We start from the raw sequence: 19,200 nt of genomic DNA, 5'->3' as shown, positions 1-19,200 counted from the left end.
CCCCCATATTTCTCTACACAAAGCAGCACTGGAAAATTCCATAGTGCTCCTATGGAAAACGCAGCGTAATTAACTCATTTTGATACGAAGCCTTTTTAAGACGAGACCTTTGTGTTGAACATATTTTACTGTTCCACTCCTCTTCTACTGTTCTATATTAATCAAAGCTGTAACCCCTGTTGTCTTTGCACTACGAATCAGAATGTGCCCCTGGCGAAGAATGAGGGAAAAGTCAACAGGAATTAAGTTTCAGTGCAACTGTTTACTCAACTGTGGCCTGCAGTTATTGAAATTTTATCCGTGGTTTTGTGTGACTACTGCAGTAATGAATTCAGCATGGCTGTGATTTTCTCACTGATGGTATTCTCACTTCAAGTAAAAACCTGTAGGATGAAAATGATTGAAACAACCAAAGTGTATGCATTTAGTACCATCCATTTTTCTGACTTGTTTAATTATGGCAGCTTTCTGTCTTGTGTTGGCAAACGGGGTCCCCTGCCCCTCCGCAAGCCTTCGGTTTGCTTTGTTTTTTGAGTGCAGGTTTTTTGTTCTCCGCAACAACCTGCTGAAAAGATCACTGTACACTTAGGGGAGTCTTAACCAGCTGCCAATCGCTTATTTTAAAGGTTTTAAGAATGCTTATTGCATTAGAGAAAGTGCGGGTTAGGCGTAAGTGTATTCACCATGGCTCTACGGCAGCCTTTGTTCCCAAACACGTTAATGATACATGCCCAGCACTTCGGTGTAAAATTTCCTCAAAGTGTTTCAAAATTTTATCAGGGAAAAGAAAAAGACGAACCGTATTACATGGATAATTTACACTGGTGAACTTGGTCACTTCCCAGAAAATACACTAATTAAAATACAAAGGCAAAATGCACAACTGAGTCCCGATTCTTCTGAATTGAGGGTACTGACCCGGGATGTATTTATTTATTTATTCTGACGTTTTGCCACAGCAGATACCTCCGCAGCCTTCCTCACTAATAGAAAACATTCTGTTGATAGAGGTTGCTAGGTGATATTAAAATTTGTTGCAAAAACAAAACTTAACTTTAGTGTATTTTCCACCCAGTGACGTATTTTGGAAACCAGTTACTTGTATACAGCGGTTCACCCAATCGCTGCCACCAGACTCAACACATTCAGGCAATGGAAGCAAGCCCTGATCTTTGGGTATTTCCAGGGAATGATTAAAAAAGAGCCCCGGAAGAAAAGTCAAACGTTTCCCTTTACATTAATGACTGCAATCCCCGACGGATAGAAAAATGTACAGAATGTCGTAGGCAAGTCCTAAAAGCATCCTCTGACTGGCAAATACAAAGGGTTTGGGGGGGGAGGTTTTAAATGCTTCGTGCTTTTTCTGTAAGTAGGAAACTTGTAATACGTCTTACAGTACCTGCTGTTGTTGAAGATGTGCTAAATCTGCAGCCCCAATTTCAACGGAAGGTGTCTCGCCGTTTGATCTCACTTCCCGCAGGCTGCACTCTAGTAAATGGTTGCCACCGCTCGCTCCATTCTGAATGGCTGAACCGTTACTTTTTGTCTCAGTCCCAGATTCTTGCATCATGACTCAAAAACCTAAAATAATTTAGGGGGGGGGGAAAAAAAAAAAGCAGCTGTTAAAACAGTTGCTGTATATAAGGAGACATGCCCTGTTTTAAATCCTGCCAAAACTGTAAACATTTGTCATTTCCCTTCATACGATTTATCTTTCATTAATGGTTCATGCTACTAGTTTATGTTTATTTATCTGTTGGTACAGCTATAATTTTAGGAAGTTAGTTCTGTTCTAAATATAGTATTATTTGCTTAACGTCTTTTTTCCCTTAGAGAAAAAAAACCCTATTTTTTAACAAACACACAGAATCCATAATTAAATTTCTCTAGTTGCATCTGGATGCTTTCCTTTGAAACGGGTGAGTCATTCTTTGCAACATACGATGGACAACATCAACAACTTGATATACACTGTGTAGGGGCAGGTAGGTGAGGCAGAGCGTTCGCTATTTCGGTTTCCATTCACGCCATGGTAGTGCTGAATTAGCACCTTTTATTACTCTGAAGCAGTTTAGGCGAAGTCTGGGATGTGCTGGACACCATCAGTTTTCGTTTGGGGCAAGCTGCTTCAACTGCGCACAGAATTAGTCTTTTTGGCAAATTTCTTGGCTATGGGTTTGGTCTGGCTTTGGATGCACTGTGGCATTACAGCGAAGAACCTCCTGCGTTATTTGGCTAAACATCATCTTAGCAGCCACAGCTATTCACAGCCAGCCCTCTCGACTCTTGGTGGATGTCTGTCCCCGGGTGCTTTACAACGTTGCGCTCATCAGTTGTATCGGTGGGTCACAGGCCCCACAACGAGGATGAGTCCCTGCCTGCCTACCCCAGAACTCCTGGGATTCACACGTCTTTGGGAACTAACTGCCAGCATTTGTACACAAGACCCCCCCAAAACAAAGCACGTATGCCAGTTTTCAGCTGCAAACCGCTACCTTTGAGCTATTTTGATGAGTTGTTTTATAGGTATTTCCACCTGCAAGGCCCCAAGTTCCAGGATTTCAATGTTATTGACCTGCTCTGCTTCCGCCAGCCCATCCCTCCCTCCCTTCGTGCTCCTCCTCTCACCCTTACCGGGGGGAGACGGGGTACGGTAAGCCAAGCTGCACACTCCGAGCACATTGCCCACTCCACGCTAACTCACCACGTGCACATGTGAGCCAAATGCCTCTGTGCAGGGTAGTTCACACCTTGAAAGTAAGACGCTTTATATTTAAGGAAGAACCTGTTTGAATTCAGTAACTACCCCGAATCAAAAGGAAGAAGAAAAATCCCTTCCCTTCGAATATATAAGGGAAAATATCAATCAGAAAGGGTGAGAGAAAGCAATGCATTTCAATGGAAAAGTACCAGGGGAAAACCCCTTTCCCTGGGAACTCCACACGTGCGTAATTCGGAGCCCCCGGCCGCCAAAGGCACAGTACCAGCTGGAGACAGAAATTCCTCCTTCCAGCACCGGCCCCCCGGGTGTCTGCTGGCCCTAGGTGACATTCAGTATCAGACCCCACGCGTAGAGGTATGCTCCAGCCCAACACACCAATACCAGACCTCTCATCCATTTGGTAGCTTCAGACGTTCATAATGATGATCCATACGGCCAATAATCAAAATGTCATAACTGAGAAGCAGCTGACTAACGAGGGCTTTGTCACCACCACGCTCCGGCGTTAGCACTCCTCGCTGATTCACGTCCAACACGGGTGAACCACTCATTAGCCGGACCCCGCTCCAATCATGACGGGATCTATTCACGCTGACGGCCGCCCAAGCATACGGACGGTGCTAGGACAGATTCAAGTGTTCTGATTACATTTAAATAAATTTCAGCTGGTCTATGGAAACTTCTTTCAGTCTGTTTTGTGAGATCTTCGAATTATGCAAGGGGACAAAAGGGCTTGGGGGCTCATTATAAAGCTTCTGTCAACTCCCTTGTAAAAGCTCCAGAGATCTAAACTAACCTACAGCTCTCCCAATGCCACTAGCAAATGCTTTTGGGTTTTAACATGATCCTGCTCTGACACAGACTGAGCAGGGTGTGTTTTTCATTTTCGGCACTATAAGGAAAGCCCACAAGCATGACAAGGTCTAAATAAGCGTTTACACCTAACACACAAGCCTGGATTACACACCGGGCAGTGACTGCATGGCACAGGTTGCTTTGGAAGAAGAGGCAGGAGCGAGAGTCTCCAGACAGCTCACAAGTTACTCAAAGCTATACCATGCCATTTTTATATGCTACGCTATTAAAAAGGACACACCTCTTAACCAGAGATAAATCAAAAAGAAAGAACTGATGTATGCAATTGTTTTCTGCTTCCATCCAAATTTGGGGTCAAGCCTCAACTGGAGAAAATAGAGCATGACATTAATTTACCTCAGCAGAAGATCTGGACAAGGATGACCACCACGTAAGACTGAGTTAGCAGGTTGAACCCAGAGACTCATGTCTTTGACTGTTGTGATGCTCAATGGCAAATGGTGGGTGGCACGTCACCACCACGTAGACCACACCCGACGGATGACGAACATATTAAAAGAACTAGTGGAAGGTGCCTCCAGCAGATACCATGTGAAAAGAGATGCTAAAACCAATGTGCCCAAGCAGTAAAGAACTACATTTCATTCTCCAACACTTCTGATGCAACAAATTGACTGGAAGCAAGAACCCGGATAAACTGCTAAGGAGGGTCAGAGAAAGCACCGACCAAAGCTCCGAGATGCCTCTGACAGCAGCAAGAAGAATGTGCACCACTGAGGAGCAGATCTATCACTGCCTGATCACGATTTGTTGGCTTGCCCTTCTGAGCGAAATATCTCCAGGACACAGAAAATAATTCACAACCAAACTGGTCAAGAAATTATTTATTGTCTCTAGGATTGCAAAACGCTCCTGGAAAGAAACAACAGCAGAAATTGCTACAATTTTTCCAACCTATAGGGTTGAGAAAAAGATGGATTATTTATAGCATTTGGTCACAAAAAGATCATAGTTCCTGAGAACCTTTTCCAAGACAAATTTCACGCTCTATTTTACCTTTCAAAGTACCCCAGCCAGTTACCACCTGAGCTGCAGAGGGCTGGCCCCGGCCCCTCCACTGGCTGTGCCCACCCTACGTATCGTATCCAGCAGGATCGGCAGCAGCTATCAAGGAAATGGAGCTGGAAACAGAGTTTACAAAGAGAACATCAAAAGAGTGAAAAGAAAATTGTGATGTTTCGACTTTCAAAAAATCAGTTTAAAAGCAGAAGTGAACATCTTTGAGTAAATTTTGCTTTAAAAACACCCATTCACAGGCAGTCAACTTCAATATAACTTCAACTGGACACCAATACAAAACAAATCCACTTTGCTAAAATACTTCCAATAGAAAACAGGATTTTCAAGGGAGAAAAGATAAAACTGTTTATTTCTTCACTGTAGTCAAATGTGAGTTGACATAAATAATCACAGTTTGGTTTGATCATTAAGCGTCACGTCATGAAAATCAACCTGCGAGAGCCTTCTGCGAGAATGATTATTATTTGTCTTTTTGAGCACACCTAAATGAGCTGAGGTGATAGTACACCGAGGATGGCTGAGATAATTGTCTCTCCTCAGCACAGAGGAGTGGGCCTTACAGAAGCCTATTAGTGAAGTCTGTCATTCAAAACTGTGAAAGAAAAAAGCAAAGCAAGGTTGACTTCATGCAACTTGATTAGGTTCTGTGGGAACTGAAATGAAGCTTCAGGTCTACTACCACAAACTGTGATTCTGGTCTGAACGCAACCTCAAGTAACCAAAACACTGCTGAAGAAGCTGTTATGCATAAGGATTTATTATAGGAAACGCAGTTCTCCACAAAAGCTTCCATGACATACAAGATACCATGTTCTGACTTCAATTTAATGGCAAAAGAGCACGTCCATCTCATGCGTTCTGCAAAGCAGAATGACTCTCATATCAATTCTGAAAAGGAAAATGTATTTTTACAGCTTAAAATAGATGGGTTCTTACCAGTATAAGTAGCTTTTTTTTTTTTTAATAAAAATTCTACAATAGTTCATGTTAGGAAGGATAGAGAATGACTCCTAAGATTATTAAAGGTGACACAAGATGTTTTTCCCCTGTGAAGGGACCAAAGCTAAGCTGCAGTATGAACAACAACTTGTAAAATTTTATCCTGAAATCAAGGAACAGATAATGAAAGAACTGTTCTTATATGACTTAATGCTTGGTTTAAAAATCTCACAACAGTGACCAATTTCTCAAGATTCCCATCTTAACCTGCACAAAACCTTTTCTAGCTTTGATGCACAGTCAAATACAAAGCCAAAGCCATACAATTTGGCCCATCTCCTTGGTGAATATGTTACGTTCAAGGTAATGGAGTAAAATGTCAGTGGAGTGGAATCAAAGCAAGGCACTCTGTCAACAGGAGGACAACAGCTAATCATCCTCCAGATGACGTGGACAGAAGTAGGGGACAGCTCACTTCTTAAGGGCATGGTCAAATTTGAAAAAACATAGGTTGGATGTGAACTTTAGCTGAATCAAAATGATCTTTCTGAGGACTCCAGTGTCGGTGTTTTGAACTAAGAAGACAGAACCTGAAGGAATCCTAATTTTGAAAATGTTCTGGGCTCATCCATTTAAAGAAAAAAAAAAAGTCCATAACATCACAAAGACCAGATGCTGCAGATACATGTCTCTCAGCTCCACTGGACTATTTAGATGAGCAAGGTTAAGCATGGAGATTAGCAGGCAGGAGGTGGGCACTGAAGTGTGCAATTTCTGCAATTCTTTTACTAGTATAGTTTCTAAAGACTAAGCAGCATTGTTTCATGTCAGCATGAGGGAGGATTTACCGACTGAAGCACCCGTCAGAATAAGGACCCACTGCAAGTCTGAAAGACTAAGGGACTGATACTCAGATGTATTTAGATGCCTCGCCATACACGGAGGCATCTGGTGAGACATTTTTAAGACTCCTGAATAAGCACCAACCTACATCTTTAAGCACCTCATCACCTTTAAAAAACCATCCCTGGGGTCTTCTGGGCCTTAAAATCTTTGTTTTAATATGCTTCCAGACTCAGCCTGGACTACACGTTCAAAATATAGCCTGCGTGTTTCAAAGTTACTTCCAAAGCTGACGATTTTATTTCGGCTATTAGTACTTGGAGGTGTTTACAAATATATGCACATAAAGATCATTCAACATTTCTATCCCCTGGGAACAGTGCTAGAGCAAAAATGTTGTCATAATACATCCCTTCTTTGTCACATTTGTGAAAGATTTTAAGCTAACAAAAAGTTCAGTGCTTTATTCCAGGGCAGTTAATTAAGGTTGACCAAGTCAGGCAGAAGTAAATTAACTTGGCTGATCAATTATTTATATGAAGCAGAATAAATGCCCTTAAAGAACTTGGCCCAGCCATGAAAGGACATGCAAATTAAACACAACACAGATTTACAAAATATATTTCTACTTTTATAGACAGAAGAGTTAATGGTAAAATCAGTTTTAAGTGATCAAATGACAAGATCCAGTCCTAAATTCTCCAGCAGGCATAATATCCATACATGCATGGTTTGTAAGTAAACATTTTACCTATTTGTTGCAAGCAGTTCCCCAAAGGAAGCTCAGGAGTAACTTTAGAGCACTTCTCTGTATAATGACTAAAAAAACCCGAACGGTGTTTGGAAGCATTTCATGACAACGCAACACTGCAAAGACAGGATTTTACCTCTTGAAAACGAAACGCGCCCCAGGGCGCGACTGGCAAGGCAATGCACAAAGCACGAGCAAAGCTGCTTCTTGTCCCCAGCACAGGTACAAAAGCAACGCAGAAGCAGCCTGGCACTCCTGGTGCTGCCCGTTACCAGCAACGAGGACCATGACAGCTTTCCCAGGAGACCACTGCCCAACTCACAGGTGGTCTCATTTAGTCCCGGTATCTTTGGAGCAAGTGCCCAGTGGGGGAAAGCGCCTTGGGCTCCACATCCCACCACCACTTCTGAATTTTTCCAGGAACATGCTTTGACGGTCTGCAGCCGATGCTGGAACACCCATCTCCTCCAGCTGACACCCCGTCCCTAGGTCAGTGTGGTGGCCAGCAGCACCGTCCCACCATCCATGAATTCAGTAAAAGAAAAAGGATTCACTAGTGGAAATTAAAAGCCTTGTGTAAGGTAAGGCTTTGATCTACCGTGGGGGAAGGCGTACAGATGTTCAGCTGCTCATTTACTAAATTACACCATGTCACAATTAACTGTGAATCAGCCAGCTTCACATGAGCAGCTCGAGGGCTGCCACCACGCTAAGTACAGAAATAATGCCGGGGAGGGGAGTCCAAACTAGCCAGGTGGACCAGATGACTTCTCTCTGCCTGTGTTTGTGGTTAGCAGGACTATTAGAAAGAGCCATCCCAACATATGGCATGATTTAACTAAATCAGATCACGCTGAACTCACCAGCCTTTCTCAACTTACAAACCCCTCCGCTCTCGTCATTGCAGATGGGTGAATACCCGTCATGCTTTTAGAGTTTTCAGTAGCCGTCATTTATCCTGCTGACAGGGTGTATTTTAGGTATAATTATGTACTAACTAACTATAGATCAACTGTCAGAACATTAGGGTACTTTTTGGATAAAACTTCATGCTTACCCCTTTGAAGGCCACTCGCCTACACACGACTGGTGGTTGCTGAATTGTGCAGGAGTATGAGAAAGGAGAAGGGGATTCAAAGAGCAATCAAGGATGATCTTTTAAGAATCAACCGAAATAGTAAGGAATGGAGCAAGTCAGGCTCTGCTGTCCTGAAAAGCGATGCTGAGTCACGTCTGACAGCAGCGTTTGGAGGAGGAGAGGCAAACCTGGAGCAAGGCAAAGGAGGAACATGTACGGGATGTGTGGAAAGAGGAAACAAAGAGACAGCGACGAGGTGAAATCCTTTGATATTTCCTCAGCTTAAAGAGGTAATTCAATGCATTAAAATGGATCCTTGAAATTTCAAAGGATGAAACTCGCACAACAAAGATTGTCGAGAGTGCTATTTTCTAGGATTAGAACAAAAACGTATTGGGATTTGCTATATGATCTTACATCCCTCACCAAGACTGTATACTTGCTGTTATGCAAGCACCATCTTCCAATAGCGAATTTTCATAATTATAACAGAAAGGCGTAAATTTTCTAATGCATGGCAGTTCAAAAAGTAATCAAGAGAATGAGCCTGAGGGCTATTTTAATGTATGCAAAGCTAGTGACCCACAGTAAATGGGAGGTAGGCTTCAATGAATGCAAAGTAATGCACACATACTAAAGACCTGGTCTGATGAGGGACGGCTAAAATTAACACCCAATTAATTTCCGAATTGACAAACAAATGAAACCCATAAATCTACTTTCTCATTAATTTTCTTGTGGTATAATTTAAAGCAGTAATACGAGGGCAAAAACTGAGCATTATCCATCATAAATATCAAAAAAGATAGCACTGTAACACCATAAATTATGCATATTACCTGTTGTTAAAAATGATTAATGGATTATCAACTTTATCGTGCACTGTATAGGTCTAGACGTATCTAAAATCTGAAATTTCATTTAGTGCTTAGGAAATAAAGGGTCCAGAAGAAATGCGATCATCCGCAGCGCGTCCTCGGCTTTGCCTCCTGACACAGGCGCAGCCCTGGCACTCTCCTCTCGGCTGGCCTCATCCCAAGCCTTGGGTTGGTGGAGGTTGAGCGCATCGCAGAGGTGATGTGCCGAGCCTCCCCGGGCAAGGGAAACAAATCACGCTGCTCTCGAAGCATACCCGTGAGCCGAGCTGATCCGTGGCCCCGGCACCTGGCTCACATGGGGCTGCTCCCCTTCCTTGCCCTCCCGACGCTGGGGAATAGCTACTTGGTGATGCAGAGCCGTGGGGAGGGAGGTAAAAAAGCGATAAGGAGGGGGAAAACGTGAAGCCGTAAGTAAATTTAGTGAGTGAAAAGCCGGTGCTTTCCAAAAGTGCTCGAGCACAACACCTTGGCCAACAGGAGAAGGACGCTGGTTGCCTTACCTCCTCCCTGGGGGTCACGCCGGTGAGAAGCCAAACTTCCACCAACCTGAACCTCTACCAGGGTTTATGTCCACTTGCCACCCTCAAGCCTCCTGAGTAGCAGCTTCACCTACTCCTGTCTAGATGCAGGCTGCCACAACTTTTTATTTATTTAACTGCATACAACGACACAACCTCTTTCACTGTTTGCGTGCATGGCTTGCACTGTCTGGGTTACTTCTTTCCAGCAGCAGCGTGTATCGTTAGGGCCACGGGAACCTGAAATCATTCGGAGGCAGCTCAGTGAAAGGCTGACTGATGCTCTGCAGGAGCTGAAATGTAAGACAGCTGTGGTGAGGAGAAGGGAAGGAGAGTCAGAAGCCTAATCCCACTCGTGCCACACTGACTTATTGTGAAATCACAGTCAAACAACTTAAACTTCTTAGAGAATCAGTCACTGCAGTTACCCCTAAGCAAATCTCTTCTGCTGAGGGTGTTGCTGACCACAAACAGTAAGAACAGAGAACAAGCAAATCCAAGGAAAATTAATTGAAACAGACGTTAAAAGGTTGCCATTTGCTCTGCTTAAAAGAGCTAGAGCTGGTCCCCGTGAAAAGCTAGTGCACCCAAACATACCAAGCTGTGAAGATAACAGGTCTCACTCTTTTCCTTGAGGTAAGACGCAAAGCGTTAGGCAGAGACAATGGACAACTCAACTCTCCCTGAACGAGCTTTTGGCATCCTCCCTTCATTTCACACATCCGCACAGAAGTTACTCCCAGTCTCACCTTGGACAAACAAACCCCCTTTGCAAAGCCAGCTCTACCTCAGCCTATGCTTCTCAGCTTGACAGCTATTAAAATCCATATTCAGCATGAAGCTCATGCCATAGCTGCATAAAAGCTCTAGAGCTGGGCCACTTCCAAGCGACTGGCAAATATGATGTAATCATTTACATACCATCATTGGCAGAGCGAGGTTCCTTCCTCTCTCTTGGGGAGAGCTGTCTTTCAGCCGTGAGCTTGACAGAAATCATCCTTACCATCACTGGGATCATCATTTATTTGGAAAGAAAGGAACGGCGGGCGGCAAACAAAACCCAAGCCAAACAAGAAACCGTATTTCATTGCACCATACGACTCTGTGACTGCTACCGTATGGACATGAGCACCATCCGCACTAGAGGAAAAACTCTTCCAGAAGGAGGGACACTTAACCGCAGCACGGTGAGGCACAGAGCGGCTGCAGAGAGCTGCCTCGGTGCCGGCGTCTCTCGGGAGGCACCCACCTGCCCATCCCAGCCCGGGCGCAGCAGCGTGCGGAGCTCCCCGCGGTTTCGTGTCAAACAAGAACAGAAACTGCAGAGCTATTCTCACAGCCCAGGACTTACTTGTTTGTATGCACACTGCTCAGAGCTTGCAACATAAACTCTCACAGACTGTCTCTCAGAAAAACAGGCGACTATTCAACTAAATAAAAGGCCAAAGTTGCATTTAGTAAATACGGTTAGTTTACGCTAGGCAGCAGCAGCACTGCTACAGTAAGACGGTATCAAACCTCGCAAGACCAAGTGCTGGCTGTAGATGAATTAGACTCCCATCCTCCATGCATATCTCCATTAAAGCGCTTCTAAACTCTCTACCAGCCTCCAGAAGTTGAAAACCACCTCAAAGCCAGCTGCAACTTCGCAATACGTCTGCACAATACAATTTTCACCTCACGATTTTCACTTAGTTTAAGGCAGCGAAGGTTTGATTCATCGCAGTAACATGAGTCAATTAATGACCGGCTTGTCCACTTACACACTTCAGGTACCTCCCGCTTCCCCTCCAGCCCCGACACTGCTCCAGTAGCCAAAACGAACAATATGTTTGGACCACTGGTGCGAGCTAGTGAATACAATATATCACATTTTTATGCATATTTTGTTGCTTGCTTTTCCAAGGGATGAAAAGGACAATTATTTAATTTTATCCTTCAAAAGCTTCTTACAAATGTATATTCAAGATGTTTTAACAGATTAATTCACATATAAAGGAACAGACACCACCTTCATACAAAAAGAGTTAACATTTCTTTCTCAAGGTCACCCTAAGAGGGTTTACTCCCTTTGTGTGAGAAGCCCTAACAATTTACTGTTAGTGCTAACAGGTCCTGCCTGGCATTTGAAATCCAAGCCCCGTTCAGAAACAATAACAAACAATAGTTTTGAAAAACAAAGATGGTGTGAGTGAGTTTTTCTTGCTCATTTGCAAAACAACCCGAAAGCAACAACTACCAGGATGGCTCTCTCTAATTAGGACTCCCAGAAACCAAAGAGCAAACAGCCAGCATACAGAAATTAGCAGATGTAAACGCAGTTTTCCAGTTATAAAAAGAAGAAAAGCAGCTCTGTCATCTCACTCGCAGGAGGAGGAGCGACAGAGCACGTTTTTAAATTTGGTATTTTCTCTCCATTCAAACGGCTCTGCTTCTAAAACAGAATTTTTCCTCAGATCTCCTCGGAAATAAAAGTGAAAGCTTTGCCTTTTCAAACTCCATCGAGGGCACATGCATCAATTAAAATCAAGACATGAGGAAAGAGGGAAACCAAAAAGCCCCCGACCAAACGCTGACAGAGAATGCAAGGCTGTACTTTCGGGGCGATTACCTGGTTCATAGCCCTATATCTTTGTCCTAGACCTTCTAACTCCTTGTTTGCTCCATGCAGGATTTTCTAGCCATCAGCCGTCTACCGCTGTGCTAGTCGTCTTGCAGGAGTGCTCTCTCCCTTCTGAAAAAAGCAAACAACTGGATAGATATCATTACACTAAGGAAATCTCTTGGAAAAACCAAACAACTTGCTAATCTTTCTAGCCCCTTCACCCAAGTTAAAGATAAGCAAAGCAAACCGAAGTGAGTTTCAGCCACATTCCAGGGACAAGCTCCCCTTTTTCTCCTTTATCGAAATCCCAGCATTTAAAGGTTTTTTTCCAGACCTTGCAGGATAAACTGCTGCTCACACCCGCAAACAAAGCAATATTTGTTTAATAACTGATTGCTGCCATGGGTACAGTAAACAAGGGGCCCAGCATTTGTGTTTATGAACAAACACATCATCTTGCAAGAGCAATTTAACATTAACCAGGTGGAATAATCAACAGATTTCATAGGTGACACTCGGGGCAGGACTAATGTAAACAGAGCAGGGAGGAGAAAGGGGCCACTCTTAGGGAATCAAGGTTGAGGCAAATGCATTACAGAGTAAACAGCTGGGAAGAACTCAAGACAAACAAATAGTCATTCTTCTGACATTTCGAGAAGCAGAAAGGTTGTACGTTACATACATCAGCTGCTGACCACCATGAAATCAAACCAGTTGGGGACCAGGCCTTCTTGTTTACACAGTGCCATGTTTGCTTATAAACAACAATTTGCTGTTACCAACCTCGCATTACTCATTGCATAAACGAGCAGATCAAGTGAAATCCTGTTAACTCTTCTGTGGATTGAGGGTTTTTTTCCTCCCCTTCAACAACAACAAACAAAAAGCCTTTGCAGTCTTGCTGTGCAACCTCAAGACAACAGGCAGCAGGGGAAAATACATAGCTGTGCATCTGTTACGATAAAGGGTAAAGAAAGGAGTTGAAAACACTTGAAAGTGTTCTACAAAACAAGATTTACCGGCCAAACCACTGATGTAAAAGATCTATTTGCATTTGAAAAAAAAAAAAAAAAAAAATCAGCAACTGCAAAAAAGGTGGGATGCAAAATTTTCATTTCTCCCCTAGAACAAACAAGGAAAATGACAGGTTTCTACAAAACTTAATCTGCCCAGCGTGACCATGTACATGTGTGATGTTATACGCATACATCCATGCCCATGCCAGCTCCCTGCCCTGTAGCTCTCTGTACGCAGCCACACACAACGCTGAAGCAGCAAGGCATGGTTCGGCCCTCTTCCTCCTTCTTTCTCTCTCCCATCCTCAAGCCTCTTGCTTCGGCCTCCCATCGCCATTCTCCGATCTCTGAAGATCTCCCCAGCCCCTTTTCGTTATCCCAAGGGGGGCCAGAAGCCCCTCTGAGGTCGTCTTCTCACAACTGAAACCTCTGGCCCCCAACTGCTCCCCACCCGATGTTCATCTCTTGGCACCAAGGCACTGTGACATTAGCCCTCACGGTGATCAAAACACCCAAGCCCCCAGGATTTGCCACCTTCCAGAAAGCCTTTCCTTTCCCGTCTCTCATCCCTGTAACGCTCGAGAAGTTGCCCACTGCAACACTCCTTCAGGGAGGTTTCTGTAACTTCTCTATCCTGAACGTGAATTTCGGGAAAGATCTGAAGTACAGGGAGAGAAGACGGATGGTCCTATCGGTAGGGGTTAAGCCAGGGCTCCGGGTTACATTCCTGCCCCGACACAATCCCTGCGTGTGACCTCCAGAAGTCTCTTCATCCCTCTCCTATGTAAAATAAGCCCTTTAAGACGCTGTACTAGTTGGATGGGGGTAGAGGCTGTAGTTGTGGTCTATACCACAGGTCCTTTTTTCTCCCAGCTGGCCCCTACCTGGTTCACCGCTACCTTCTGATGAGCACCAGCACCACCACCAAGCACTGAGTAAAATCATCCCAGCTTCAAACATATGGAGCATCCAAGGTCACAGCTGGCCCTGGCGCTAATCTCCCCTCCCTTGCCATTTCATCTGCAAACAGCATGGCGGCCAGAAGCCTCCCCCCTCATCATTTTTGCACAAGTTTTAGAATATTTGGTACTTTTCTTCACAGCACAATCCTGGACATCCACGGCTGGCCAAGAACCTCCGTTTTCTTTTTCAGAAAATATTTAGCCTTTTGTTGTAGTAAAAAAACCCCAACAAACGGTTCAAAACCATGAAATCAGTACAACCTACTAATAAGACAGGTATTTAAATAAAACCCAAATGCAGTATTGTTCAGGCAACCTCGTATTTTTTAACACATCAGGTTGACAGCATAATAGCGGGCAGGATGAAAGGTGCGACTGGAGGACGGGGTTGGCGTCCGCACACCAGGAAAACAGAAGTGCTGCCCCATTTCCCGTGCTTCAGCAGAGTATTTCTGACGTCTGGGGCTGCCGGGGACTTAACTCTGAATTAATGATTACACACAATACCCTCCTTTCTCCCCTCCCTGCAGGACAGCGAGGGCCAGCCTCACCGAACAACTGTGGGCAGGCAGGCACGGGTCAAGGGGGATTTAGATATTTCACAGCGGCTTCAAAAATTTAGACACCGCAACCTGAAGGCTTCTGAAAACATCAAGCTTCACATAAAAGTCCTGATATTTCCCTACTCGAGACAACCGCTCTCACCTCAGCCGCGCCGCCTGTTCCACGCTCCTTTTCCAGCACGTAAAATCACAGTTTATTCAGTACAAAGTAACTACGGTATGATAAAAACTATAAGCATATCATTCAAATGCTTTATTGGTCAAATAGATGGATGCTTTTATTAGTCCAACCTTTTTTGTAATGGAGTGCCACTGATGACCCAGTGTTAGCCTCATTCCCTGCTATTAATCACACTTCTAAGAGCTCATTTTGCTTTAAAATCTTAAGAAATTGCTATAATTTAAAGACATGGTGTCTACATAATGGGCAATGCTTCACAGATTGTATCATTCCATATAACACAGAATTTTTATGGCAATGCTGACCACGATACCAAGGTATTACAAAACTTGAATAAAATATTTTATGAAGAAAATCTAAATGTAAACTTACTTTTGCATTTGTGGTTTGCCACATCCATAACGTTTTAATCACAGCCTTTTGGGAGTTGCAGTTTTCAACTGCATGTGGCTTACATAGATTAACACTACAAAAACACTCCCTGAACAAATATAAACAGAACAAAACAAAATTAAATGAAAATTAAATAAAATAAAAGGATGGACTATGAGAGAAAGACCGTTCAAGCTATATTTAAACAATGTAACGCAAGGGATTTATCCTTTTGTCGACTGTATTATCCTTTTCTTTCCTGCACAGGGAAAACAGATTATGTTTACTGTGAAAAACTTTTATGGCAAAGTGGAAGCATCTTACAAATTTACCTACACCGAGAATTAAATTAATATAATGATGGTCTTAACCCATATTATTAAAATGTACTTTGCAAAATGTTTTGACAATGTTGACTGCTGCAGGAAGGAAAACACATTTAAGACAATTTCAGCCAAATGCAAAAGCAGAAGCCTTCCATTTTTCAAATGTAAAGTAAAAAGCATCTTTAAACATCTTCTTATGAAAGAAAATGCAGTGCAATTATGTTATATGGCGAACACAAAAGCGTGTTCTTTTCCTCAGTTCTCTAACAAGATATTAGTACCTCCTGGCCTTAGGAATACTATGTGTAAATCACATCATATTCAGTGTCTGAATTAATTATAATAGGAGCTGGAGAGAAATGTTAACTTTCCAGGTTGTTGCTAAGGATTAGCCCTTGTTTACAATTCTGTATTTATAGAACAAGAAAAATTTGTCAAATGAAGGGCAAAGAGGAATGCAAGAACACAAATTTAGCTTTGATTTCAAAACAAATCAGATCTTGTAACCATTCCGTGAAAAGAAAACCACAGTTTTTAATGTGAAGATGTAAATGAGTCTCAGAATATAAAAATGTTTTATAATTCTGTGCATTCAACACTACTAGATGTTATTTAAAGAATTTATGTTAACATTTCTCATCCTCACACAGCAAGTCCAAGATGCTGCAAACAGCATCTATTTAAAATGGATCACGTTTCTATGGGGCACTGGGTAGCTGAGGAGGCTGAAGCAGAAGGCAGCAGAGGGTTTGGCCCCCAGCACCAGATTCGTAGGGGTTCATGGACTACTCCGAAGGGGTTCAAGACAGCGTGCTAGGAGGAACAAGCCCCTTGCCTTCAACAGGCTTAACACTGGCTTCGTGGAGGTCTGCATCCCCATCCAGGGAGCAAGTCATGAATCTCAAAACCGTCGGAAAAGACACGTTGGCTTTCCCAAATGCAGTGAGCCTGTGATGTGAACAAGCCACCTTTTAAGAAGGGCACTCAGGGGCCCAAGAAAGGACCACCCTGCAAAACATGGTATTTCTGGAGAGCAATGCAAGGATGGATGTCTCAAGGCTCAAAGTCCATGAGCAGAGTGCCAAAGCTCTGCAGGGACTTGCAGGTCTTGGGCACCTTGGCAGAACTGGCCGGGGAAGTTTATACTGCTATCGTCACTATTCTGAGGATAAAGCAAGCACTTCGGCCTCCAGCACTTTCATTTCTTTTCGCAAACAAAGGCACACCCACTACAATTAAGTTGCAAAACCATTTTCATTAGGACTCTTTGTTTTCACACACTTAAAGCCTTCTAAGACCTGCAGTCCCTCTCATGGTCCCATCAGTGTGTGCTTGTGTATGGAAAACTAAGCAAGGGCTCTTTAGTGGTTTCAGTTTATGGAGAAGCAAACGGAAAAATGCTTTTTCCCATTAAAAAAAATCTGACCGCCAACCTCTAAGCAGGGTGACTTGCAAAAATGCTGAGCACCCACAACTGAGAGCATCTAACCCCCCTCAAGAATCAGGCCCATAACACAGTAAGAAAAATGCACTTAGCTAAGCTTTTGTGGAAACATATACAGTCTCCTTGCCTTGCCCTGTCCGAGGGCTACGGCTATCCGATTACAGCTAGGACAGCATGATGCAGAAGAAAAACCGTACGTGTACCTATGAACATTGGTGCGTAAGATAACACACACACACACACACACTATGAAAGTACCCAACATACCGGTTTAGCATCAGCCAGAACAGAATTAAGTGGGACAGAAGAGGTGCTTTCCTCCCCAGTTTTGTCTTGATGTTTTCTTCCCCAGATCAGCTCCAGCCTGGGTCCAGAGCAAAGATCCCACCCCACCACATTTCTGTGCAGGAAACGTGTACGTACTGCACTCGTTCCTCAACAGCCACATGCTCAACAGTGACACACATGGATCCCAAGCACCCAAAAATACAGTTGGTCCTCACCACACTGGCCCAATAGAGGGGGAAAAAAAAGTGTGAATTTTTTCCACCTCAAAATTTCATCCTGTGCCTGAGAAAACTCCCTAAAAAAGCTCTGTCGAAACCGATTTGTTTCTACTCACCAAAAAAAGCACATATGCCTTCTTTTGAGTGAGGATGCAGGAAGCCAAGCTCTTAATCTCTCTTCTGCATTCACCCATGGCTGAAGAGCAATGCCCATCTCCGAGCCGCCATCAGAGAAGGCTGGGAGAGGGAGAGGCAACAGCAGAGAGGAGCAACTGGACACCAAACAAGCCTCTCCAGCTTTCCTTGGCCAACAACAGCAGGCAATTGTTAGCGCTCCTGTGGTTGCCCATACCTTTCCTGCGCATGATGCCAATGCAACAGAAAGCCTCCCAATAAACAGCGCTACGACACCATGACCTCTCCAAAACAAGCTGTTTGGCCCTGGACTGGAAGGGTCCCTCACTGCCAAGCTCGGCAGAGGTTGCTCCGCGCTTTGGGAAATGGCCTTTCTGGTGCTGAATCCCCAGCAGCACGCGGGGCCATTTACAACCAGCGATGCGTGTTCAACGTTCGAAATCTGCACTGAGGACAGTATTTGAACATCTCCAGCCACATGCAGGTGCATGGTCACACAGATGTGCTGGCTCCTGAACACTGCAGAGCTAACGCATCTGGCTTCCTGCTCCGAGGGCTTGTGAAAGAGAAGGATACCCTCTACGTACGCTCAAGACAAGACTATTGAATGTCAGGATGTGCCGTAAGAGGGTAATTTGCACCCTAAACTGGATTGTACGATACCGCAGTCACAGACTGTATGATCTCTTCCATTGGATTAAAACTGTTTGCACAAGTCAAAGCAGAACAAGGAGAGTAACAAAACACACAGTGTATTTTGTTCTACACTGCAGCCACATATTTCAACTGCCTCAGCCGAATTCTTAGAGTAAACACAGCTTTAAAAGAAAATAGCTAGAATAAAGAGCTTCTGGAAAGTTCCTACTGATTATGCATGCAAGAATTCTGCTACTGCTTCCTCCCATCATCTGAAAAATAAACCAAACACCCAACTTCCACAACTATCTACAAAAGTGCTATTTTTCTGAAACATGTTACAATGCTATCTGAGGTCTGCAAGTTGTAATGAATGCATCTTGTTTTGTAAAATACACAGAGGAGCTCAATTAAATGAACAACTGTAAAGGAAATAGAGCTGATAAAGGAATTAATGCTCCGTGTGCCAGATCATAACACAACATCTAGGATAACAAAACCATGTCAAACATGCAACCGCTGAAGACTTAAAAAAATGAAATAAAAATGTTAAATCCTAAAATATTTTAAGCATGTAAAATTAAGATGTGCAAAACTTATTTTATATAATTGAGAGAGGAGCACGGGCAGCAGATCTCTTGTAGCTGTTGCTTCAAGACTTATTAAGTACACAGAAAGACAGAATGTTTTACAAACGATCACCTGCTCTGCTGGTGATCTGCTCCTTTCTCATTGCCCAACCTGTATTTTTCAAAGACCGAGCTAACCCCCGTTCCCCATCCGCCAAGGCATGGCTGAAATTATTTCACAAGTCTGAGTTGCATCTCGG

General features: G+C 43.6%; 1 protein-coding gene across 1 annotated transcript in view; it reads right to left on the bottom strand.

The window, feature by feature from the left end:
* Nucleotides 1-19,200, bottom strand: part of FOXP1 (forkhead box P1) — a 230,729-nt gene that overhangs the window by 169,799 nt on the left and 41,730 nt on the right. Inside the window, exon 2 of the mRNA XM_009284364.2 lies at nt 1,400-1,581. Coding sequence (XP_009282639.1) covers nt 1,400-1,570 — 171 coding nt within the window. The 5' untranslated portion in view covers nt 1,571-1,581. The remainder of the gene's footprint in view (nt 1-1,399; nt 1,582-19,200) is intronic.

This window comes from Aptenodytes forsteri, unplaced genomic scaffold (genome assembly GCF_000699145.1).
Source record: "Aptenodytes forsteri isolate BGI_AS27 unplaced genomic scaffold, ASM69914v1 Scaffold53, whole genome shotgun sequence".
Taxonomy (NCBI): domain Eukaryota; kingdom Metazoa; phylum Chordata; class Aves; order Sphenisciformes; family Spheniscidae; genus Aptenodytes; species Aptenodytes forsteri.
This window is presented reverse-complemented; position numbering and strand designations above follow the sequence as displayed.